A 24,812-nucleotide genomic window follows, 5' to 3' on the forward strand; every position below is an offset into this window, starting at 1 on the left:
GGGTGGGTTCGACTCTTTGGGTTGGGCCATAAGATGAGGCTCTTTATTGCATCAATCAGAGAGGTGATTTGCAAAAAAATGTCCATTGTGGCCAAAAGGCAAATAAAGTAGGAACCAGCTCTTGGAACAATCTAGTGATTGCTCCATTAGATTATTAAGGTGATGTGGTTGGAGGAAATAAATAGACATAGTAAACTCTCTCATATGAAGCCATAAGTAAAGATTTTTATTGGCGCAGGGCCGGCCCAAGCCTTTATGGGGCCCTAAAGAAAATTTGATTTTGAGGCCCTTTATCAATACCAATAATAAAGCAGTAAATGACATGATGATGGAATTCTGATTTCAACAGTAGCACATTTAAAAAAGAATGTATTCAAAATGGCTCAATACTTGTGGTGTCAGCCTAATATAAAACAAGACTACAACATTATTTATATATATATTATATATTTATATTATTTTATCATTAAATATTGAAGTAAAAATAAAGCACTACACACAAAGGTCTAACAACGTCGCACAAAAGACAGTTTGGAATAAAATAAACAAATAACAAAATGGTTTAAGAAGAAAACATGAACTTTTGCCTGAAAACTATGTACAATATACAATGAACTAACTCACTATTATCGTCATGCACAAAGGATAAAATAAATCAATAACAACATAATGACACGCTCTAGGGGGCCCCCTGGTGGTCACTCTGTATAAGTGAGAGACAAAACATGCCCAAACTAGTATCACTATTATAACATCTGTCCCTCAGATGTAGCCTAAGAAGTTATTGGTATTATTCATCCCTTTCTGATATGATACAATTATCACAACTTTGAGTATCTACCAGTACCAATATCAGTCAGATATTGTTTTTTTTTAAAAAAAAACAAAAAACAAAACAAATTCCACTCCTCTGTTTAGTTTTTTCTTCTTTTATCTTAGAATAACTCCACATCGCTCACATAATGACTGCAGCACGGCACATGTGCGCATCTCTCCCTCACAATGCGCTCGCACGTTAACACACGTTACTGAATGTCATGTTGCCTCAACTGCACTTCCCGCAGGAATTTGCTCACTACAGGCTTCTCAGAACAGATGGTCTCGAGACCTGAGTTTTTTTTGGAGATGTGTCACCTCGCATCCAAGAAGCTGCTTCAGTATGAAGAGGATGTGAGTGGAAAGTCAGTGGCACCCAGACATGACTTAATTACCTTTAAGAATCGTAATTTTCAAGCTTCCACAATCACAATTTGATCAGTGTCATGTTGAGATTTTGCAAAACAGAAGTCCTTTGCAGCAAGAAGGTTGATGAACAAAGGTCTTTCTGCATAGAGTTTGCATGACCTCCCCATGTGTGTGTGGGTTTCCTCCCACAGTCCCAAAATGTGCAGATTGGGGGATTAGGCAAATTGGACACTCTAAATTGAGTGTGAGAGTGGATGGTTGTTGTAGTCTCTATGTGGCCCTGTGATGAACTGGCGACCTCTCCAGGGTGTTCCCCACCTTTCACCCTGTGTCAGCTGGGATTGGCACCAGCGACCCTCATGTGGAGGATAAAGCGGTAGAAGATGGATGGAAGTTCAGAGGCTTCACCTGCAACCAGACACACTGGTGCTACACGTCATGCCATAAACTGACTTCTTCAGCAACTAACAGAATTTCCCCTAGTGGCTACTCAATATATTACTACTTCCAGGGTGGCTTGAGTGAACGTCAAAATCCGGGTGTCTAAATCCACACTTCTGAGGATAAAGTGACGTGGATAACGTGGCACTTTCACAGACTTATTTCTGGCTGTTTACCGCTGCATGTGTAACAGGAAACGTCTGTTTATGCTGCCTATTCGACAGCAGCATTCGCAGGAACTGTGGACCTACGTATGGCTCATTGTTGTCACTTTCCTGCAAAAAAAACGAGCTCGTGTTGAGGCCACGCCAGCTTTTGATTACACAGTAAAGGGCACGTTGACATATGAATCAAACGCTGCACATGTGGGACAGCGCCACTCATGAGATTCTTATGGGTACTTCTCTTTTTGTGTGATTATCCAGTCACTGTCACTGTGGAATAGAATGGAACCAGAGTCTATCCATAAGAGCTGTGAGACCAGCTCAATGTCCATTCAGAGATGGAACCACAATGAGGGGTGGGGGGGTGGTGAGACACCTTGTGGCCGTAAAGTGCCACTCAGCACTTCTGAGGCCAAACGTCCCAAATCAATATCCCACAGGGGCTTAATGATGTAGGACGCAGGCGTTATCGATCTGCTGCTTTGACACAAGCAAAATGTTACAAGGCACACAGTGTCTGTTCTCCCCCACAGACAGCACCGAGCCGCCCTGAATAGGCATCAGTGTGCTGCGGATGCCTGGAGAGTGTCTCTTCTCGTCATTAGCCATGACGAGGCGAGTATGGTAATTCACCAGTCAGGGGGAATGACTTAGGCAGCAGGTTTGTTGGAGTTTGGGGAAACAAACAAAAAAGGTTTAAAGGAGAACCATGATGCACAAGCTTCATTTATCAGTTTTACTTGAGAACACACTGTAGCAGCAGCTGAACGGGGTTTGAAAGTGTATCCATCGCAGGAAACGCTGTGGTTACAAGAACACAGGAGCAGACATATACTGCATTGGACACCTGGTGTAGACTACATGCTTTATCTGTTGTCTAAGTAGGTTACTGAACACATTATGTTGCTCAGCAGTGTAATTTGGCCTGGATAAGGTGTCCCACTGTGTCTCTGGAGGACGCACACGTGTGTCTGAACTACAAACACACTTACTGGGAGGAAATTCTGGGATTTAGACACGGGAATAAAGACAAATGATGATCGGGAAGGATCACCCGCACTAATATAGAGAAATAGGAACACCCTGCAGGTTTAGAGCACTGAAAGTATGATAGTGTGAGAAGGTTTTATTTTTTTATTTTTCCATTTAGCCACAAAGTGTAAATGTTATTGTGTCTGGGTTTTGTCACAATCACTCTGAGCACGATGCTGAATCGATTTCAGTGACTTTTGTGTCAATACATATAATCCGACTCCCTTTAACAGACACAATAACATTGTCTTGTTAACTTTACCACACCTACACGATATATATGTTGCACACATTTATTTGCAGGTGTTGAATTGAAACTGTCACTTCTGCTTAGCAAGTTGACAGAAACCATGATGAGCTTAGAAACAAGGAAATCACTACATACTGGTTCTAAATCTATTTAGTCCTTCATTTGTTTTTTTGGTTCAGTGTAATTTCCCCTCCTGTTGAGTGATGCAGCGCTGTCGTCTCTGCTCCACTCAGTTCTCGGGTGTAATGAGTTCACTGAGTGTGTGTGCATCCTTTCTCAGCACAAAAGTGTTCAGCACAGTCATACCGTGCTGATAGGCAGGCAGTGAGGAGGCAAGTACACTCCGCCCACAGCACGAGAGTGACTGTAAGCTCGCTCAAATATACAGAAAACAGCGCCTGTGTTCGTAATCAATGCTTGCTGTGACATCAACGGAGTGTTTTCTGACCTGTGTGTGTAGTCTGTCATGATAATGATCTGCCTGAGCTGCTGTGTTGGTGTCATTTGTGTCGTCCATCACCTTCAACACACAAAAACAACAGTTGACCAGAGGCAGGAGATGAAGGCAGTGACGGGAAATAAACACCGTTCATGTGGGAATTTACAGGTTAAGAAATAAAGGAGGGACATATGCAGTTTTGTCATGCAGTTAGACCCCTGTAAAAAAAATGCTTTGTTTAGTATTGGGTAAACACTGCCACCTGCTGTTGTAACGATGACTCCTAAAGCAGAGGTCTGCCAGTGTGGCCCCCACATTGATTTCATGCAGCCCTTCCACTTGATATCACCTTATGAATTATTTCTATCTATTTATTTTGTTTTTATAGAATTATTTTGCATCATAAATATATATAGTTTTATTGCGCACTTCGCATCGCTCCATGTCAAAAGAAAACTTTGGATTCTTTGGAATATCGTCATGAATGTCATTTCTGTAATATCCTGATGGAGAACTGTGACATTAAGTGTATAACAACACCCTCATACTAAAAAAAGTACGCTTTCGAGAATAAAGTCGGAATATTACGAAAATTCCATGAAAAAAAACTTTTCTTTTTTTTTCTCCTCTCCTCACCAGTCTAGATGTTCATTGGCCCCCCAGTTTGAGACCCCTGCTCTCCCAAATGACAGTTATATTTCCTTACTTATCCCCACTTATCCCCCCTTCCTTCCTTCCTTCCTTCCTTCCTTCCTTCCTTCCTTCCTTCCTTCCTTGCCATACAAGTTTAACATTTAAGCATTTAGCAGATGCTTTTATCCAAAGCGACTTACAAAAGAGGAACAAGCTACATAGAATTACTCTGGGAAAGAATAGAGGGTGAGAGTGCCGAGGTGATGCCTATCACACACATGAAGCTATAAATACATTTCATATTCATATTCACATTCGCTCATACATAAGTATACATATACATATATATATACATATATATATATATATATATATATATATATATATATATATATATATATATATATATATATATTTGTATACCATAGTTGTGTCTTCCTAGTTACTCATTCTCCCTCTTTTTCACATTTAATGTGATCAATGAGAGTATATTTGTCCAGGAGGGGGCAGTGTTGGTCTTTAGCGGCGGGAATAATATGATTCAACAGTGTTAACCTGTAACAGGCGATTATCTCATTCACAAAAGCAATAAGTGTTGTTGAGGGTCAGTGACATCAGCACATCCCAGAACCATGAGCCACAGTCGAGGCAGTGAGTCACATAAAGACAGAACCCGGTTTGATGGACAACTTTATTCAGACATGCTGTATTTACTGCATCTCCTTCAAGGAGTTGTGTTGGCACTCGACCAAGAGGCAGAACTGGGTCTATTCATGCTGCTTCACAAACAATTAATGTGTAAAAATAGGTTTCGGCATTCAGTAAACATCATTTTTGTACTTTTCATTTCTTAAAATGTTCACTCTAAGGACAAATAAAAGCTTCATACAGTACAAGATTTCTTTTAACAGATTTTATCGATACAGTCCTCCTGCAGAACTCCAGTCAAATGAATGAATCGCTCACATCCTTAAAGCTGAGAGATACAATCACTAACTACATACTGAATAAGTCAAAGGTCAGTGCTGCAGGGGCTTGAGTTGTTAACTGCTGCAACTGGTTTAAGTAGGATACATTTGAAACCACTCACATGACTGTACATGAATGAGCACAGATAAACATCAGGAGAAAAAGAACAACCGAGCCCATGTTGCTATTGTTGGACACCAGCTTGTAAGAGGAAATTCATGTTTAAGAAGACTAGGCTACAAATAAACTGTCAGTTTGATTTGAAGGCTTTAATACCAAAATATAAGAATAATGCTTATTGTTGAAGGCCCGTTACTTGTTTTACACTTCTAAGCGGAGAGAGTTGGTAAGTTAGTTATTCATCTCTGTCTTGTTTGAATCTTTCCAGTCAAGACAAGTCAGTGCAACCGATGTCTAACATAGATTTGGTCAGTTTTCTGTTTTGTCCTCCATTAGATAAAATATATGAAAAAGTCGCCTAGCGTTACTGACAACACTTATCGTCCATCTCTCCAGTTTGCTTTTTTGTCTGCACTGCAGTGCACTTAAACGCTTTAAAGAAATGTGATGTATTTAACTTAATGGGGATATGGGGGGAAAAAAGAAATTTGATACGATTCAAAAACCCAGAGCAAAATATTACATCATGATTGCTCCATTAAGCACAGGCTGTAAAACATCAGTCTGACCACAATGCACACATTTACCAAGATGCATTAGCCATATAGGCAGTCGCCTAGGGCGCCATCTCCTGGAGGGGGTACCAGACGACCACAGAGACAAAAACAAAACAAATACAGTGCCTTACTTCACTCAACAAATGAACATATCTTATTATATAATAATAGATAACATAGCAGTGTTTTGTTTATTTTACCATTTTCTATATTACATTTACTATTATTTACTAATACGCAGAGTATTTTATTTTCTTGCCTGCAATGTTGATTACCATACTCTAAAGTGTTTTATTACTGGTTTATTAATGTGTTAGTAATGCTGTGTTCCTACCGAATGCGATATGTCGTTTCGTGGGATCAATTTGTACATTTCATGGCCGCGATGGGAGGCCTGGCTGCAAGTCGCAGTATTTTGAACAGAAGACTGAAGAAACAGTCTGGCCGGTGGTAAGTGTGTGACGTCATTCGTATAATCTCAACGCTGATTGGCCATCACGATGACGCGATTTTTTGCAAAAATTGAAAAACTTCAACCTGAGTGATTTGTGCTATAGATGCAATTGTGCCACGTCGGCCGGGCCAAGCGGTGCGATAGATGGGAATGGCGAGCAGTGACGTCTGTGCATAGACCGTGTGTGTTTTTGCGTCGCTTCCAGTGTGAACACAGCCCTTTAGTCTCATATGTGGTCAGCAGGACAGTTCCACATTCTTGTATACGTTTACATTTTTTTTGTAAAACTAGCTTTGATCGCCTGAGGTGTTAGTTCAAAACCTAGGGGGGGGGCACAAAATCCCAATCTTGCCTAGGGCAGCAAAATGCATAAGATCGGCCCTGGCTGTAGTGAACATGTGAGTAAAGTGGAATCTTATTTTAAGATAAAAGAAGAACAAAATAAAACACGAGCGTAACCTTGTAAAAAAAAGAAGAGATATTATTAACTCTTGTGTGAAACTCCACTGACACATTATACTACATTATGTGATCATAATATTATATTAATGTGAAGCTCAATGATGTGACTCAGTCATGGACACAGTAAACTGAAGGCGTGGCCTTGTAACCAAAGTAGCGGAGTTTCCAGCGAGAGCTTCTGTGTGTGTGCGTCCTGGCTCAGTCACAACAACCACTCACTCACTCACTCACTCACTGTGTCACTCACGCACTCACTCACTCAGTCACAGAGAGCGGACGGCTGCGCGTCCTCCTGGCAGCAGGAGCTGGATAAAAAGCGCACGCGGGTCGGCGCATGTATTTGCTCATTTTTCTTCCCATTCATCGAGTCCGCTTCGGATACTAGATGCGACCCGTCCCCGCGTCAACAACACACCTCTGACGGACAAACCATGGACAGTCTCGGCAGCCGCTGCAAGATTGTGGTGGTCGGGGACACGCAGTGTGGGAAAACGGCGCTGCTGCACGTTTTTGCCAAGGACTGTTATCCAGAGGTGAGTCCAATTTAAAAAAGAAAGAAAGAAAGTCTGATTTATTTTAGAATCTTCATCAGTTTGTGAATGAGTGAGTTGCACTGCCATTGATATGTAACAGTGTAACAGTGGACTTGTTCAGCAGGTTACATTACACACCTGCCTCAAGACAGAAAGGAAACACTTGTAAAAACCACAGTTACATAGTCCTGCACAGTAGACTAGAACTAAAACTTTAAGGATTGACACTGTTGTGCGACAGCATCACTACACTACTATGTATATGCTGATATCCACACAAAACAATGAGCACTATTAGGATTAATTGTTAATCTGTGTAGTGTACATGTACAAGTATATACATATACAAAGTGCAAAAACATGCATTGATGAGGTCTTGGTCTCACTTGCATAAGAGATTCTAATCTCGATGACACTTAAAAAAAAGTTAAATACATTAAATGCAGCTATATAAGTGAAAACAAATGTACATTATCTTGTACAGGTGCATGTGTATTGCATTTTATTCTTGTTTACAAGATTGTAGGCACTATGGGGATATAAAAAATGGCAACTAAGACCTTGGATCAAGAAATGTGTTAGCCTGAATTTTATTTGACAGCAGCCTATAACTGTCAAATATGATATTCTCACTATAGTTCACCCCTGTGGAGGCTGCGACCGTGTAAACACAAGGATTATCCTGCTCCAGTGAACTGTATGAATGTAAACGCCTTGTGTTTCAGAACTACGTCCCCACTGTGTTTGAAAACTACACCGCCAGTTTTGAGATAGACAAGCAACGGATCGAGCTGAACATGTGGGACACGTCAGGTAAAGACAGTTCCTTTATTTTTTCTGAATCCATCCACTCCCATGATCCCCTGCCACGGCTGTGTGTGTGTGTGACAGATTGTAGTCAGCTTCACATGGATGTGCCTCTTTTTTTAGCTTGGGGGCCTGGGGCTTTTTTTTTATGGTTGTTGTCTTTGCTTAAAACACCGGTGCCAGCCATGTCTCTCTCTCTCTCTCTCTCTCAGTGTCTTGCGTTTGCATTCCTGTGCTGTCCACTGTGTGTGGCTGCTTCTCTTCCCATGCTCTGGCCAGGGTCAGGCAACTGTGTGAGTGTGTGTGTGTAATTCAGACAGGATGTGCCTGAGGGGAACAGTAACTGCCCTAACTGTTTAAGTGTCTTCATCCAACGACGACAAATGCACTGGGGCAGATGTGACACACGCTGTCTGCTAATGTGTTAAAGATTCCTCTCTTGGAAGAGTATAATGTTTTCAGCGTTCGCACTCGCTGGTGACTACGTTACACAGCCACAGCCTTGAAAGAGATTTATTCATCACGTTTACTTGTCGAGGTTTCAGCTGGGGTTTTCAGTCACTTTGTGAGTTTGTAAGTATCGTGGCAGGGTTTCGAGGACAGTGTAAAAACGTTGTATTTCCATGAAAAGAAGTCAGTGTCAGCCAGCGGCGTTTGCTGGTCTTTGAAACAGGGGTTATTTATACACAAATGTATTTATACACAAAAAACAACTAGAACAAGGACAACTGAAATGCTATAATAGTGTTTTCTACACACTGAGGCAGAAAAGGCTCAGCTGTCGTGTATGTTTCTGCAACGCTGTCAATCAAAATCTGGTTCCGCATTTCACACAGTTCCTCCAATCACCATGCAGAAGCCCGGTGTCCGTGCCCGCCCACTTCTCCATTGACCCCCAGAGAAACTGAGCTTCTTTGAAAGTGACGTTTTTGTGCCGCTTGCATTTGCCCAATCACCGTCGAGCTCTGTGTCGTCAAATAGAGAACAGCTGAAGCTGCGCTTTGAGTGCTTTTAATGCCGAGGCTGTTATGGAAAATCAATAACTGATTCTAGTGCACGTTCAGTATTAAGACGTTAATACAACACAGCACATATTTGACCACATTTTAGAGGAAGCGGAGCACTGGTGTCAGTGGTGTTGTGCCATGAGATGGCGACTTTCTCCGACAACAACTCCGTCACGTTAGTTACCTTTCGTGGGATTTGGCCTCTGCCCATTAAATATGCATTTTGCTGGAGAAGTATTCTTGGCTACCAGGCTGCAAGGAGCATGAGCCAGACTCCTGTGCAGAATCCATGCTCTACTTTCATCCCAGTCTTGTCAGCATGGATGGATTAACTGCTCTGAGCTACTTTGAGACTCTGCATCTCATCATAGTCGTCCCAGGCCAGAGGCTTGTACCAACTCTCTGACCGCTGGCATGGCTGACCAGTTCAGAGGAATGAATATAAGATACTCTAAACATTCCCTTAAAGTATTCTCCGGAAAGAGATGACGGGAGTTTTCTTGTTTTTTTGTTTTATGATAGTGAGAGAAAGAATGTTGTTTTTCCTTGGACCTCATGTCGACCCGGAGAGTAAATCAGCTTGAGCCTGTCAGTCAGGGGTCAGGGTCCTCTGGGGCTCAGGGCCACGACTTAGAGGAGTTCCTTATCTTTAGGCAGAAAGAGCCTAATGATGCAGTGGGAGTGTTGTGCTTCTGTCCATCCTTAAAAACCCTAAACCACCTTTGGCAGAGTTAGTCTTTAATCTTAAACCAGGAGCCGCTCCCACCCCACAAACAAACATGACGTCACCCAGCCCACAGGGCGCGTGTGTGTTGTGAAAGCATGTGTTCCTCTGTGAGACTGTGAGGTCCCTGCGCTGTGTGGCGTTATTCACTGAATCATAACACGAATGTTCAAATTTTCTCCCAACAACGGAAATAATTGCCTCACACTTTGATGAGAAAGGCTTTTATCTGCCAAACATCACGTCTCCCGTGCTTCCTCCTCTCACAGAATCAGATGAGTGTTTCTTCACTGTTTTGCCCACTTCTCAATCATCTTTCATGCTTTCATGTACCTTAGCTGCAGCAATAGTGGTGCAATGCCCACGCTCTTGGGCCTCATTCACGCCGTCATTTATAACAAGAGTCATTTCAAACACGAATCAATCGCCGTTGTCAGTGGATTTACTCGCCGACGTGTGACATGCTTTGTCACCGACTTAAGCCCTCGCTAAAATATGACCCTTGATTTTTACTGTTCTGGCCACTTGCAAACCATCTTGGCAGCGCTGACCTTTGAGGGAACAGAAAACTGGAGAGTCCAAAGAGAGAAGTAGTCACCGTGTGCCAAAAGGGGAAGCAATGCCAAGAGAACTTTCCTCCCTGTGGCCGCTGTACCTTCAACAAACCATCCACATCCACCTGCAGCCGCTGCATGCCCTTTGAGTACATCATCATCAAGCTCCCAGTGTTTGCTGTTTGCAGAGGATGTGCAAATGAATTTCATCCTGCCAATTTCTGGTGATGCAATTACTGTCCTGTTTCATTTGGACTTGACATTTGCACCAGTCAATCCTCCACTCACTCCGCTGCAGCCACAAGCCATTCCCACCTCAGATGTACAGCTTTTCTCATCTGACAACAAAGCTTTCAGCCCCTTCACATAAAGAATCGTCTCCCTTTTAATTGCTGGTGAAGTCTGCCTGCTGTGGTCTGCTCTGTTCACAAAGCATTATTGATCGCTATCTGAGGCGAGGCTGTTTAAACAGCTTGCGTCTCGCCTGGTTCACACTTATTTCTCCGGCATGGTTAGATTTGTATCGCCATTAAAAATGCTCCCAGCGTTCAGTGTTCCAGCATGGAAATCTGCCATCGATTAGTTTGGTCTCATTAATTCTGGGACTTTGACAAGGCCAGTTCCTTGTAGGGCAGAGGAGAGCCGGGATGAGGTGTTCATTTGATCGAGATCATTACCGAGTTCAAATCTGTGTCTCTGTGCACGTGTGTTTGTGCACCTTTAAGAAGCGCTTAAGAGAAAACACGGCGATTTTATGACTTCATGGAACCGGGGGGGCTAACTTTGGCGTGCACTTTGTATTCTGCCCTGCTTTCACTCCAGACCATCTGGAGAATTGAGCCAATTAGAACTCGATCGAATGGAATTTAAATGAGAGAAACCAGCATCTTTGTTGTCTTTTTTCTTGCCGAGAGTTGCAGTGCGTGACTTTGGCAGATTTTTGTTGTTGTGTGATATTATCATCCCGCCTCTGTCTGGTTCCTCTGTGAACAGAAACTATGGAACAATCACCTGAAAAGTGATTCTTCCAAGAGTACTATCAGCGCTGACTGAGGGAGCGCAGTGTGTTTATACAGCAGCAGCGCGAGGACGGGCAAGAAGTGCTGAACGTCGTACTCCGACCGGCTTGCAGCTGTCTCGCGTTACTAACGTAAGAATGAATTACAGCAGTGCAGGAATGTCACGGGGTGACATGAGATCACGTGGAGCTGATGGGAACAATCAAGGTTGCACACAGTTTGGTGTGTTTTTCCTTCCTCAGCCACCATTGTGTTCCCTCCTCTTCTGCCAAGTCAACAAGCCAGCGACCGCTGACGGTGTCGGTTTTTGCGTTGAACTTTTAGTTCTTTCTGCGTGAACGCACTTGTACACTCGACGCGTCTGTGGATAATTGAACGCCGAGTGAGCGCCTCACTTGTAAAGAGCTCATTAGTTAAAATGAAGTGTCATCCATCCACCGAGTCATTGGTCAATGTCAGTGTCTTGGTGATAACTTGTCTAAGGGCCATTAACTATTACTGTCAATGCTTACAGGGGCCCGTTGGTCGTCAGCCAGGCTGAGTATTTACAGACCCTGAGGCATTAATGCTTTCTTCCCAATATGGCAAGGATGCCTGGGAAAGCTTCATGCTGTGGCCTTAGTCTAATAACCCACTAAGAGATAGACGTGCTGTATCCTACAAACCCCCGTCAAGACAAGATGGGTTTCCCCAAAGTTCATACAAGGGTACTTTCAAATTCCCTTCAGGTTCTCCTGTCTGCTGCTGCCTCACTAAATGTCCAACCTGCTGCCCAGATGAAAAGTGAAACTCTTTCATTCTGTTTAGTCACGCTCGAGTGGTCTTTCAAGACGCAATCTGCAGGAATCATGTTTTGTTTTCATCTTTGCACTTGTCTCTCATGCTGTGGTGTTTTTTTTCTTCTTCTTCTTCCCAGAAATCACTTGTCATTGAAACCACATGCGCGTCATTTTTATCCTGAGCTCTTCTGTGGGTGGATTTTTTAAAGTTTCTTTGTCTGTTCAGCAATGTGGGGCTTTTTGCGTCCCATTGTAACCTCCCTGTTTTTTTTCTTTCCTTTCTCTGTTTATTTCTAAACAGACCGCTGTTTCTGCTGCTGGGAACATTAAACGCATCACTTGCTGTATATTGGATGATTGTTTTCTGCCTAAAGTATTTATTTAAAGCCTCTTGTGAACTGGCTATAGGAAGCAGAAACATATTTGATGAACAATGTTAGAGATAATTACTGAAAAGGACTTGTTTTCCTTCACAGTCATCTTTGTTGTCTTTTTTTGTGCGGTTCATTTGCCGTGGCAAAGATGCACGTCCTGCATGTCTTTACACTCAGAGGTGTGAAAGTTTTTGACTTGACAGAAAGTAACACGACATCCAAGTGGTGTTACGCCACTCCCAGTGCCAGCACACCGTCTGCTCTCCAACAACATTCCTTGTGTCTTTACGCTCTCCTAACATCCCGAACATCTTACACGTGATTAATCTTGAACGTGCCATCAGCCCTGCAGTGGCGATCATGCTGATCACAGGAGAGAAACAGCATTCAAGTGGTAATAGCAGCTGGTCATGTCACCCATAAGAATCTGAAATCTTGATTTTAAGCCTTGTGAGTTACGATTTTACCAACACCATGATGAGGTTTTTGCAACCGGAAATCACCTGCAACACCAGCTGCCATTCACACCGGTGCCCTGCTTTATTGTCTATTTTCCTTTTAAATTGGAACATGATTTACAAAATTGACTGAAACTGAAAACTGGGATCATCAACGACTGACGTTAATGATCAGTTCTTTTTGCAATCAGAATAGATTCAATACATTACACAATATGCTGATTGGTGGCTTTACCTGACAAAGGGAAAGTCTGTGTCCACGGTCTGTGGTTGCAATCCACAGGAAAGGCAGCTGCACAATCACGGCAGTCTGTAAATACAACTATTGTTTACTTTTGTGAGCATCCCAAAGGCAGGATGACGACGTCCCTGCACCTGATGTTCAAAAACGTGTGCCAAAAGTGGCCAGAAAAGTTGTTCTTTTTAGTGTCTGACTCATCCTCCCAGGGCAATAACCAGTTTTGATGATGCCTGGCAGAGTGGAAGCACCCACGATTCACTCTCGGGGAGAATGTCTGCATGACAGTTTTGCGTAATGAGTAAACAGAGAGACACAGCAGGTGAAACGCTGTAACTTGAAAAGAGAGGTTCTGTCCCAGTAATAAAACACACACTGAAGAGCTTCGGAAAGTCTTGCCTTACCCACCTGTTTACACCCATAATCAGTCTTTTCAAGGCCTAACTGATGCTATATAATGGTTTCACAGCCATATTCGGCATCTTCACATTGATTAGTTTTGCCGTCCAACAGTTGAAAACCCAAAGACACCCAACATGCTTGCATGCCAATACTGGCATTTAGCTGAGCGTCGTGCCGTTTCTAATCACACAGCCACTTGCATGAGTTTATATTTGTAGTGTTACACAAACACGTAACGTCATGACAGCAGTAACCTTTTGTATTCGGTTTGCCTTTTCGCGAATTAAATCTTCCCTTTTCAATTTTAATAGCTGCGAGTGTGAGTGTGGGAACAGCAGCAGAGCAAAGGTTGTGATAATGCTCTCCGAATGCTAACTGCCTTGTTGAATTTTTTTGCACGTGTTGGAAATAAACTTGCGCCGTGGTGCCAAGTCTGCCGTCTCCACTCTTTGGCAGAAAAACACGTCCAGCTATTCTATGACTCTCAACCGCTTGGCGTCTGGTTGGCGATGAGCCTGTCGCCTCTGCCCTGCAGACAATAGACCCTGATGATCACAGTACAGTAGACCGACATTCATGTTTTACACTGTAGAAATCATACAGCAATATGTGGTGTCTCGGGTTCTTTTAGAGACAAATGAATCTGAATTAAACATGCTGGACATTAGAATGCAAATGTGACCATTAGCTTTACATTAACAGCTACTACGCTGTTAAGAGCCTTAAATGTCCCGCATTAAACAAGGACCAAAATGTTTGTTTACAGATAAAAGAAATGTTACGGCAATGCCATCAGTGCATTCATCGGAAATGTCACCTGCATGTACACCTGAGTATATAAATAACTCATTATTTTTGACATTGCACAAACAAATCCCCTGTGTCAGATATTTCCATTTACTCTTTTCCTCCTCACAGTCCTGTTCCAAACTCTCAGAGTAATCATTTTCCTGCCCGGCGCTGCAATCGATTGCACCCCGAGTCTCTATGAGAGCTTTCGTGACATATGGAAACTGTGGAGGAAAGTTGACAGCACTTGCTGCCGGGGCTGGATGTTTTGTTTCTTGACCACGGCGAGCAGCTGTGCTCCATCCCTTGAGCTCAGCCCTTTCTGAATCCCAGTCTCAGACTGTAACACAAAGCGTCAACAAGCTGGAGAGGAAATGACGGCCTATAGTTTTGCAGCAGCCATAAGAGAAGAAATATGAGGAGACGGAGGAAACAGGAGAGCACGACTTAACTTTTCTGGGGGTGGATTGCCAGTTATCCTTCCTGCCTGTGCTATTTACTTATCCTCTACACTTTTCTTCTCTGAGAAGCCATTAGCCATGGGTGGCTGCTGGAGCGTCGCCTTGAGGTCACCAGCATTCGGAGGCCCGCACTAAGCAATGGGGTGGGCAGAAGTGCTGCCACAGCCAGCCGCACTGACGAGAACACACAGGCTGTAATTACCAGAGAATATCAGCTCTCCTCAGTGGAACATGAACACACTCACACAGCGCTGCCTGCCACCTGCAGCTCACAGACATGGAACCCTCCCTCCTGCCTGGTTTTACATGGATACAAAACCCAAGCGTCCACCCGCCCATAAACAATTAAACAATCATGTCCAGGAGCCGGGAAGCCTCAGACGGTCTACAGCTCTGCAGACTCTGTTAGCTCTTATCTTCGTATATGAGACCATGGATGCAGCCATGAACCGTGACACATTCCTTCACCACAACTCAACCTCTGTGTAACACCACCTTAATGCTGAGCACCAGGCTTAAATGGCATGTCCACTGCTGAACACCACTGCACACTACAGACATACGCAGTTTATGGCTTTTAGTTAATGTGCCTAGAATTAAAAGTCCTTTGTATGGTGTAAAGAAAAGAAGACTCAAGGCATTTGATGAGCTCACTCCGACTCGTGTTACAAGCCTCGTCTTAATCCTTGCCTTGCCTTTTTCCATGCTGCTCACAGAGGACAATTTAGCTGTTTAAAATGACCAAAAAGATTCCAATTGTTGTGTTTACAAACCTAAAAGGAGACAGCAATAGAAAAGGGATGCAGAAAGCACCAGGGAGGCACAATGTTCATGTTATTAAGCTTATCTGATCAACGCTACCTTTGATTCATGCTTAAAAAATACAGTTTAAATACAAAGATATATCTGAAAAGCAAAATACAAACAAAAGGATAACATTTTCATCACAGCGTCTACTCAGTTTGGTATCCGGCACGTCGTTTTTCATTACTATAGCACCTCCTCGACTGAGGTCGTCACAGCACGGCTGCATGAAACTGCTGCGACGCCGTTTTATATGTGACACAAACACACAAACTAGTGATGATCAGAGCAGATCTTTTCAGTGTAACTGAATCATTGGAATAAGTTAATTGAAAGATTAGTTCAGCACTTCCTGCATGACTGTCCCTGAACTGAAATACAGCTGAATGGGCTGTGATTCGGCTCACGATGGCCGGGTTTCAGCAGTGCTGTCGCTAAATACACCCGACTCCTCTTTTAAACATTGAGATTTTAAAAATGTCCCTGCTAAATGTTGGAGATTAGCTTTATAACTGACAGTGCGACATTGTTCAGTTTGATTCCTGTGTCCAGTGACGCCACTCTCTGACCAATCGGTGGTCGGCAGTCTGTTGACGTCACATTTTAGTACTCTCTGTGTGCTTGTCATTCAGGCTGTGAATGAGAAGATTTAGGATGCATGTCCTGGGACTGCCTGAATCCAAGCCATCACCCTTGCAACACCACAGGAGAGCTGGTGACATGTTGACAAACTAGCACGGATTGGGGGTGGGTGGGGGGGGGTAGGTTGTTTTCTTTCGTTACCGTTCAACTGCTGATTCCTTTCACTCCGTCTGCCTCACCGCTGCAGAGAGACAGGGACGCTGTGATGGTGACAGGAGTAGAGCACGAGCCGTCAGAGGTCAAGGAGGTGATCTCCCTCACATCCAGCTCGAGCTGCAGCATCAATAACTGAGCCTGAGGGGAAGAGTGGAGGAAGGTAGCTGAGAGATGATGGCTGTAAAATAGGTTTAAATCCTTGCCTGCCATGTTCTACTTCTCAGCGATCCACAGTAGACTGAGAGCAATGACTCACAGTCTGCTTTTAAAGAGCATTTCACGAAAAGATTTGCGAAATGTTTCTGTTTTTGTTGGTTTTGTTCCACAAAAGGAGCAAGACTCCTTTTTTTACTCCTTTCCATTTTTCATGATAAGCATCGATATCGACGTCTTTTAAAGCATTTTATTGTGAGGATAATTTTGGCCATATTGCCCAGCGTTAATTTAAACTGAAAGATTACACATTGGCCCTTTAATGGCACCTCATAGAGCTATAAAACTACAGTATACTGGTTTACAGATTGCCAATAGAAAGAGTGTGCCTCCTCATAGAGACCAAAATCTGGTCCTAATAAGGCAGAAACTCAATTCTGGGGAACTGGTCAAGTTCAGGGCTAAGATCTGAACTGTGTTTAGGTTAAGGTTAGGGTTAGGCAGTAACTGGTTGAGGTTAAGGTTCGGGATAACTCTTTGTTTCGACTGGAAGTAAACGCAGTGTCCTAACAAGAATAGCTCCACAAACCTGTGTGTGTCCATGGGTTAGATAAATATGTGTGAGTGTACGGGTACGTGTGTGGGCATGTGTGCGAGTGAATAGGCCCGTGAATGGGAATTCCAACAGTTATGACCCTGTGACCCTTCCCATTGTTTCCCAGCTGACCAGAGGCATAATGGGGGCTGGTGAGGACGGTGATGCAGTGGGAGCTTTGGCACAATGAGGCTGGAAAGCACAGCAGAGGCCTCAACCAATAGGCAAAGATATTGGGGGGAGTGAGGGGTTGAAGCACGTGAGAGACTGAGGAGGTGTGTGTGTGTGTGTGTGCCCTCAGTCCATGTTATAAGAGCGGTAAGTGTTCACTCGATTGAAAAGATGAAAACTGGGAAAGGGAACAGAAGGAGTCGAGAACAGAGGGAGAAGCGTACATCTGTGCTTTTCCGACCCCCACCGTCCCACATCTCCCTCCGAGGCTTTGTGTTGTGGGTAAGATTCGTCGGTGGCACCCTTGGGACCTGACCCACTCTGGTCCTTGGGGAGGGCAGACACACAAACGCCAACTGTGTCACACTTTTAAAGCACTGCACTGGCCTCGTGTTACGTGCTAAGCAGTCATCTACATATACATAAGATGGCAAAATAAAACAGTCCCGCGAGGGATTGAACGCATGGCTTTTGTCTTCGTAGACGGAAGGAGCGCGGCTGAATGACGCACTGACCTGAAGTAACGTGATCTATGGCACAACGCAAGTGAATCCATTGACCAAGTAGGAAGTTATTGATACGGAAATGGACTAGACAACATGGGATGGGAGGATCCTTCCTTGAAATGTATGGTTTTGGTGATTTCATGAATAAGAGCTGACTGCGCACAACCACAGTCTGACACCGGCATGTTTCCTGGTCGGGCGCTTACATTTGACATGGACAGGGCTAACGTCTTTTCCATTCTTTATGTAAATGTAAAATCACAAGAGTATTTTTTTTACCAGCCCTTGCTACCATTTTGTGCTTTATTTCAATTATTTAGTGAAGATGCCTGTGCACCAAAGCTCAGAGGCCACTGAGCCATTGCAAAGTCATTTCTCCTAATAGTTTTCCTCAAAAGAGAAGAAAACTGAAACTTCTTTAATAAAATAACTCTATTTGAAAATACTTGGATTTTTTTTCCACCTTTGCTAATGCAGCCTCTTGATTAGTTAGTAAGTATAACTATACTTACTAATAGTAACTGTGATATACTAATGGGAGCTGTACTGCAATCACACAAAGTTACGCTAGAGCACTTTTTTTTATTTATCTTTTATTTATCCAGAGAATTGGAGGGACAAAGATTTCCACCCTGACCTTAAATTAGACCTTTGTTCCTTTTCACAAGCAGAAAACGTGAATGACAGACAGGAAACACTGGCAGAGGAAGAGAACCGTGATTCTGTATGTTTTTCTCCCGGTCAGCTCCCTCTTGTTCATGCAACAGAACCAGCTTTCATCAGTCCACATCAAACAGCCGCACAGAAGACTGGTTCTGCTGCTCCCAAAGCTCATGCTCAGTCCCTCTGGCTCTCCATCTCCATGGGGGCAAAACCCTCTCAGCATCCATCTGCAACCCAGCCGAGCGCAAGGGGATATGGGGTAGAGAGGCCTACTTTCACCTCCAACCAAAAACCACCCCCACCACCACCTGCACCTCGCTCGTACGACAGACTCTCATCATTTATGGATGACTTTATTTATAAACAAGATCCACTTGCGCTCCCTGTCTTGCTTCTGCTGCTTTTGTGGAAGTGAAATTGCACTTGAGGTGGTGCCTCGTCTCTTAACCGGCTCCCTGGGGGGTTGCAGAGTGGACTGAAGGATAGATAGCATCATGATAGGGATGTGTTTGGATGGGTTGTGCGCCAGAGGAAATGGAGCCGTTGAAGTGGAGGCTGTCCTTTTCCGCTTTCCCCCCAAGTTTTTCTTTCATATGCATGTGTATGAACCAAATGAACTTTCTCACTCCCGATTTATTTCTGTCATATCAGACAGACGGCAATAGATGGAAGCTGCAATCAGTGTTATTACAAGTTTTAATGAAAATCTTTAAGGGGGAGAGATTGAAATATGTGCACAAGTACAAATTATGGGATGCCTGCTATTTTACATGTGAAAAGGAGTGAAAACTTTGAATTGTATATGAGCGGATAAGAGACTTTGAGGTTCAGGAGGTTTTCATAGCTGAATTCAAAGACATAGCCAGTGCTTGGTGCAATTTGGCAACATCTCAAAAGAGTGTTGAAATGGCGGTTTAAAAACAACAAAAGCTGTTTTAATTGTTGCATTATTTCCAAATGGAGGCACTGCAGAACCACCACATGTTTAGCCTAAAAATGTCCAATTTAGACTTGATTAAAGCAGCACCATGCGATCTGCAAAAGTAGTATTTAAAGCTGCTGTCGGTGAAATACTTTAGTCAATGTACGTGTTAAAACGCTTTACTTTATATTTCAACATCTATCAGTGTTTAGTCAGTGACATGGGTCTCTCACTGCAAGAAATATAGGAGGCACTTTTTCACACACACACACACACACAATCTTAACCAGTCAGGAGTCAGAACGTCACAAAGACTGATGACTCTCTGCTCATGAGGTTTGGCTCTTTGGCTTTACCAAACCATTCATCAGGTGGAGCAGTGAAGAGAGAGAAAAATATTATTATTGTTATAATGGCAAAAGGAGAGGAGGTTCATGCAAGGTTATCCAGATGATGACATCAATGACAGCAGCTTAAATTCTGTTGGTCACTGAACTGAAACATAACTTCCTTTTCTGCCTTGTAACAACAAGCACGACACACAAACACACACACATGAAACTCTCCATCATTTAGTTTTCCTACTCAATTCATTGCAAACAGTATAATCTTCTCCAACTCTGCAACTGTTCTGAAGGCCCATCCTGACCTGCTTGTTAAAATCGTACGTTGCCTATTCAGGTTACAGAGAAAATCAGCTGTAATTTAATGTGGGCCCCCTGGACACTCCGGGGGGGCCAAGGAAATGAACTGTCTGATAAACTGCCTAAAGGAGGCATTGACCAAGGAAATGGTAGATCTATAGGTTTTTTCTAAGGAAGGATGAACGTGTGAGGCAGTGTAAAGAGGAGTGGGAGATGGAAGAGAAGGGTCTGCATCGTCATACTGCGCAGCCCAGTTAGATATAATTGGCTTCCACTGAACTTAAAGAGAAGGGTCAAGGTTGTCCTAACTAGACTGAGACTGGAACATTGTGGATTAGCCAGGAAAACACCCAGATGGTTTGTGCCAAAGTGGTCATCCAGAGACAATTTAACAACATTTATTTCCATGCGGTCAATTTAAAAGACAATGACAACGGTTGTTTATTGAACTGGCTGACCTGGGGCTGTCGTGTTTTCAACAGTTTTCAACTGTTCAGGCAGTTTTTGTTTCATCTGCCGTGTGTCATTTGTTTGTTCGTATCAAAGTTATAAGACCCGGCATTTGCAGTGCAGAGTGGAAGCTTTTAAAACTGTTATTATAAGGTAGTCAAATATAATGTTGCATTAAAGAGGATTTCAAATACCTGGTTGTAGCAGCTGTCAGGTCGATCCTGGTTGTGTTTATAAATCTGCAAGGAATACATTCTTTGCTTTATTGGATTGGCCGCTTCGATGCCTTGTGTGATAATACTACGCTGCATTGTTTTGCACTGGTACATTGGACCCAATGAAAATGAATGATGGCACTGTGTGTTGTCACACAGCTCTTATGTCTCTCTGGTCATGACCTCATGGTGTCAGAAGATCAAGTCTCAACACAATAACTTCAGACTTAAATGCGTGCAACACTTGCACATGACAACAATAAAAGTCAAGTGTGATGCTTTATTTCCTGTAGTGTAGCCCTTTTATGTGGATGTATAAAGCAGTGGTTTGTGTATTCACAGGACAGAACGCTAATCTGTACAAGCTAATCAACAAACTAAGTACGTGCACTGGCCTCTCTGCGTCGCAATGAGATCCTCGTGTTTTCACATGTTCAAGTTGAGCAAAAACAAATAAAGCGGAAAACGACTTGCGGTCTTTGTTGAGGGTCTCGGAAACAGCTGTGGTCCAACCCTGATTGGTCTGAGCAGTGCAAGAGGTTGTGCAAAGAACAAATTATCCTCAAGTCAGCATCTGGTGTTCTTTAACTAGCTCTTGTTTTTGTTTTGTTTTTTCCCATTTAAACTGTGCTTCTTGGTGGATCTTGTCCAAACAGTCTGCTGCTGCTGAGAGAGTAGTGGAGGTTGTGAAGGCGTGAGGAAACACAGAAACGTCTTAAAAAAAACTAACAAAAACAGGTTCTGCATGTTCTCCGCATCTGCAGACAGCAGTTGTCCACAGCTACCTGACTTCCTCACACAAACGAACCCTGGCCAGTGTTTGTATTGCAACTTTTGAACACATAAACATCACCAACTGTAGACTACCACACTAAAGAATCTAAAGTCATTTCTCAAACGGTTTGAGGGGGAACTGCTTTCATTGGTGCAAGACAGGGTATCTATAAGTTGAAAAAAACTGAAGAAGCGTCGGCTATATTCATACTAGTCCTTTCTTTTTAAAAAGCATACAGTACATTTGATACATCTGCCGAGATTTAGAGCCACAAAGATGGAGAAGTTTAAAAACCTGCCGACTCTGTTTTCATTTGAAAACTCGAACTCGGCGATCAGCTGTGAACGGAAAGCTGTTACAACACTTAAAGCTGGATAATTGGTTAGATTTTGGCCCAGATCTGACCCTTGCGACAATCATGGGTGCCTTCTTATTTTAGGCTGATTTAAACAGATTATCTGACCAAATTATCTTGTAGTGTGAGGAGTTAACAGATACGATTTAAATGTCATCAGTCTTCCTGATTTCAAGTCATAAGTATTAAACTCGTTTGATATTTATGACCAAACAGCTATTGGGGGGCGCGAGCAGCGAGTCGATCAGAACCATAACGTGTACTGAGTCCGTCTTCTCAGCCACGACTTCATCCACAGTTTTTTGCGTTTCTCAGCACAAAACATCACGCGCACACACACACACACACAACAGCTATTAACTGACGCCACCAACAGTCGCGCAAATTTCGGTGAGATCCCAAATCCCTGTAATCTCCTCCCTGAAATGGTTTGATGCAACGCCAAGTGTGTGGTCCTGCGTCTTGACTGCGTCATCTAGTCTGCGCTTTCTCGGGATTAAAGCGTTGAAAATCGGTCTCAGAAGTTTGTTGCGTTTGTGGTCTCCCCACGTTTTTAAAATCAAGCCAGATTTGAGTCCTTCAGTGTGGGACAGGCTTTACTTGCACTTCCAGTGTCACCTCATTGTCGGTCTCATAAAAGAAATTCTTGTGTTACCTTTAATCATTGTTGTGTCTTGTCAGTAATACTCTCTGAAACTAGGCAAACAACTGTGGAGGAAAGATTCAACATCCTGTTTACACTCTGTGTGCAACGGTTATTACATCTGAAACTGAGCTAAAATGCTCACCTGGACTCAGAACTACTATATGTAGTAGTATAGTAGTACTGATGTAGCCTGAATAATCTATGAAGGCAAAGCTCAGCACGAAGCAGATCCTCAGACGTACAGCGAGATCAAACAACTGGAGATGAAATGCATAGCCAAGTCTCCTTTGGAAAGGGAGTGAGTGTGTCTGTGTGTGATTATAATAGAAGGGCTGTGGGTGAGGGAAAAAGCTGAAAGGGGACACTGCACTCCATCTTCACCCCCCCGGGGCGTGCAGGAGACAGTCGTTAATGCCGCGCTCTCTCTCTCTCTCCTGTATGAGCTGTCAGCGCCGTGGCCAGCTCCACTTTTCAACCTGCGAGTGGACGACATACACGGGTATTAACTCCTTGGCGGGAGGACTCAGATCAGTGGACGGTGCTCGTCGCCCTTCAAAGGCTGCGCTTCCTCCAGAGGGAAAAGCGCAGGGGCTTTGATCAATATCCCTTTGCGTGAAGGCTGCAGACATGGAAGGTTAATGGCCATTTAACCTAGTGTCACCCCCACTGTCCCCACTGTGTGTGCTAATGGCTTTGAAAACTTGACACAGCCATCTCTATTACAGATCAACAGCCTTATCTGTGTGCACGTGTATGTGTGTGTGTTCAGTTGAGGCCCTGTCCAAGCTGCAGGCCGGCTTGTGTTGGCTCCAACGCACATTTTTTAATGGTTTGTTTCACAGAATTGAGTATGTCAAAAGTACACTAAATCTGGCCAAAATGTAGCGTACTATTGCAATATCACCGTCGCGGTTTAAATCAATAGACCTTAAACTAATGGGGGTCATTTTTTGTTGTATGGCATATTTCACTTAGAATAGAAAATGAAGACAATAAGACAGGGGATTAATAAAGTACGACTGACTATCTATTACTGTTGATCATGCATGATGTCGGCTTACTTACGGACCACAAAGCAGATTTATGAAATTCAAAATTCTAAAGGGTATGTGACATATTGGCTCCAATATGGAGTTGTGCAGTGAAGACAATCAGCCACTTAATTGTAATGACTTATTGCGAATCATTCTGCGCTTGCACTTCATTAACAATCAGCCAACAAACACGCAAATCATTACCCTTCTCCAAGAGTTTGCTAATTGATTTTCGTGTCATACAGAAATAAACTGTTATCAGTGGTTACCTTGAACAGAATAACAATAATTACACATATGATGATGGTTATCTTTAAAAACTAAATATGTAAAGAATAAATCATGTGTTTTTAACTCAAATTTAAACGGCACGTAGTTTAGAGCTAAGTTCCCACTGGCATCAGGGTCCTGATCCACAGCTATCACCCCCATCCTCCTGCAGTGGTGAGTAGGCAGTTTTGTGACGCTTTGTGGTGATAATGCTCGGCTAAATGTGCTCGTTTGACTGAGGAGGAGGAAGATATGGGACCTGCCAGACACAGAGGACAGTTCTCTGCCCAGTTCTGTCTTCTCCTGTCTTGTGGATGAGATGAACACGGAGGCCGTAAAAACCACGCTTCCAGTGAATGGTGAAAATAGAGTTCACACCAGTGATGACTACCTCTTTCAAGCAGAACACTGTTTGGATTTTTTGGTCCAGACCAGATGAACTGTACTAAGGGCTAAACTCAACAGGGTTTGATTAAACTGCACTAAACCAGCCCGTGAGGCACCAACAACCACGCCACATTTAAAGTCATTTAAATAGCCTTTCTTGTCAATTCTGATTCTCAGTTTGAAAATCATCAGGAAGTGTGTCTCGGCAGCAGCCTTTGTTTACCTCTGTTTGAGTAAAACCCTGATTAAGTTGAATAGATTGAAGTGCACAACACAGACCGGATCTTCAACAGTGGAGAGTCTGGAGGGCCAATCCTCATCGACGCGCTTCAAAGACCCCTCGAATCACCAATGCTTCGGAGTCATCGGCCACCGCGATCGCCTCGCTCTGTCGTTTGCTTCCTTCTTACCTCCTTTCAGGGTCTTACAATGAAGCCATTTGCATCCATCCAGGTTGCTATGATACTTGCCCACCCCAGATTGAAATGTTTTCCTTTTGCTTTGAATTCAAGATGAAAAAAATAGACCCAGTGTATGTGGTGTTGAATGTGAGCCGAAGCTCGTCAGTCATTG

The 24,812-nt window shown here is 43.3% G+C and overlaps 1 protein-coding gene across 1 annotated transcript in view; it reads left to right on the forward strand.

Moving 5' to 3' along the window:
* The first annotated feature begins 6,924 nt into the window (after window positions 1-6,924).
* rnd2 (Rho family GTPase 2) overlaps window positions 6,925-24,812 on the forward strand; it is a 29,968-nt gene continuing 12,080 nt past the window's right edge. The window contains exons 1-2 of the mRNA XM_044051078.1: window positions 6,925-7,239; window positions 7,965-8,052. Coding sequence (XP_043907013.1) covers window positions 7,138-7,239; window positions 7,965-8,052 — 190 coding nt within the window. The 5' untranslated portion in view covers window positions 6,925-7,137. The remainder of the gene's footprint in view (window positions 7,240-7,964; window positions 8,053-24,812) is intronic.

The sequence above is a fragment of the Solea senegalensis genome, linkage group LG19, assembly GCF_019176455.1.
Source record: "Solea senegalensis isolate Sse05_10M linkage group LG19, IFAPA_SoseM_1, whole genome shotgun sequence".
Taxonomy (NCBI): Eukaryota; Metazoa; Chordata; class Actinopteri; order Pleuronectiformes; family Soleidae; genus Solea; species Solea senegalensis.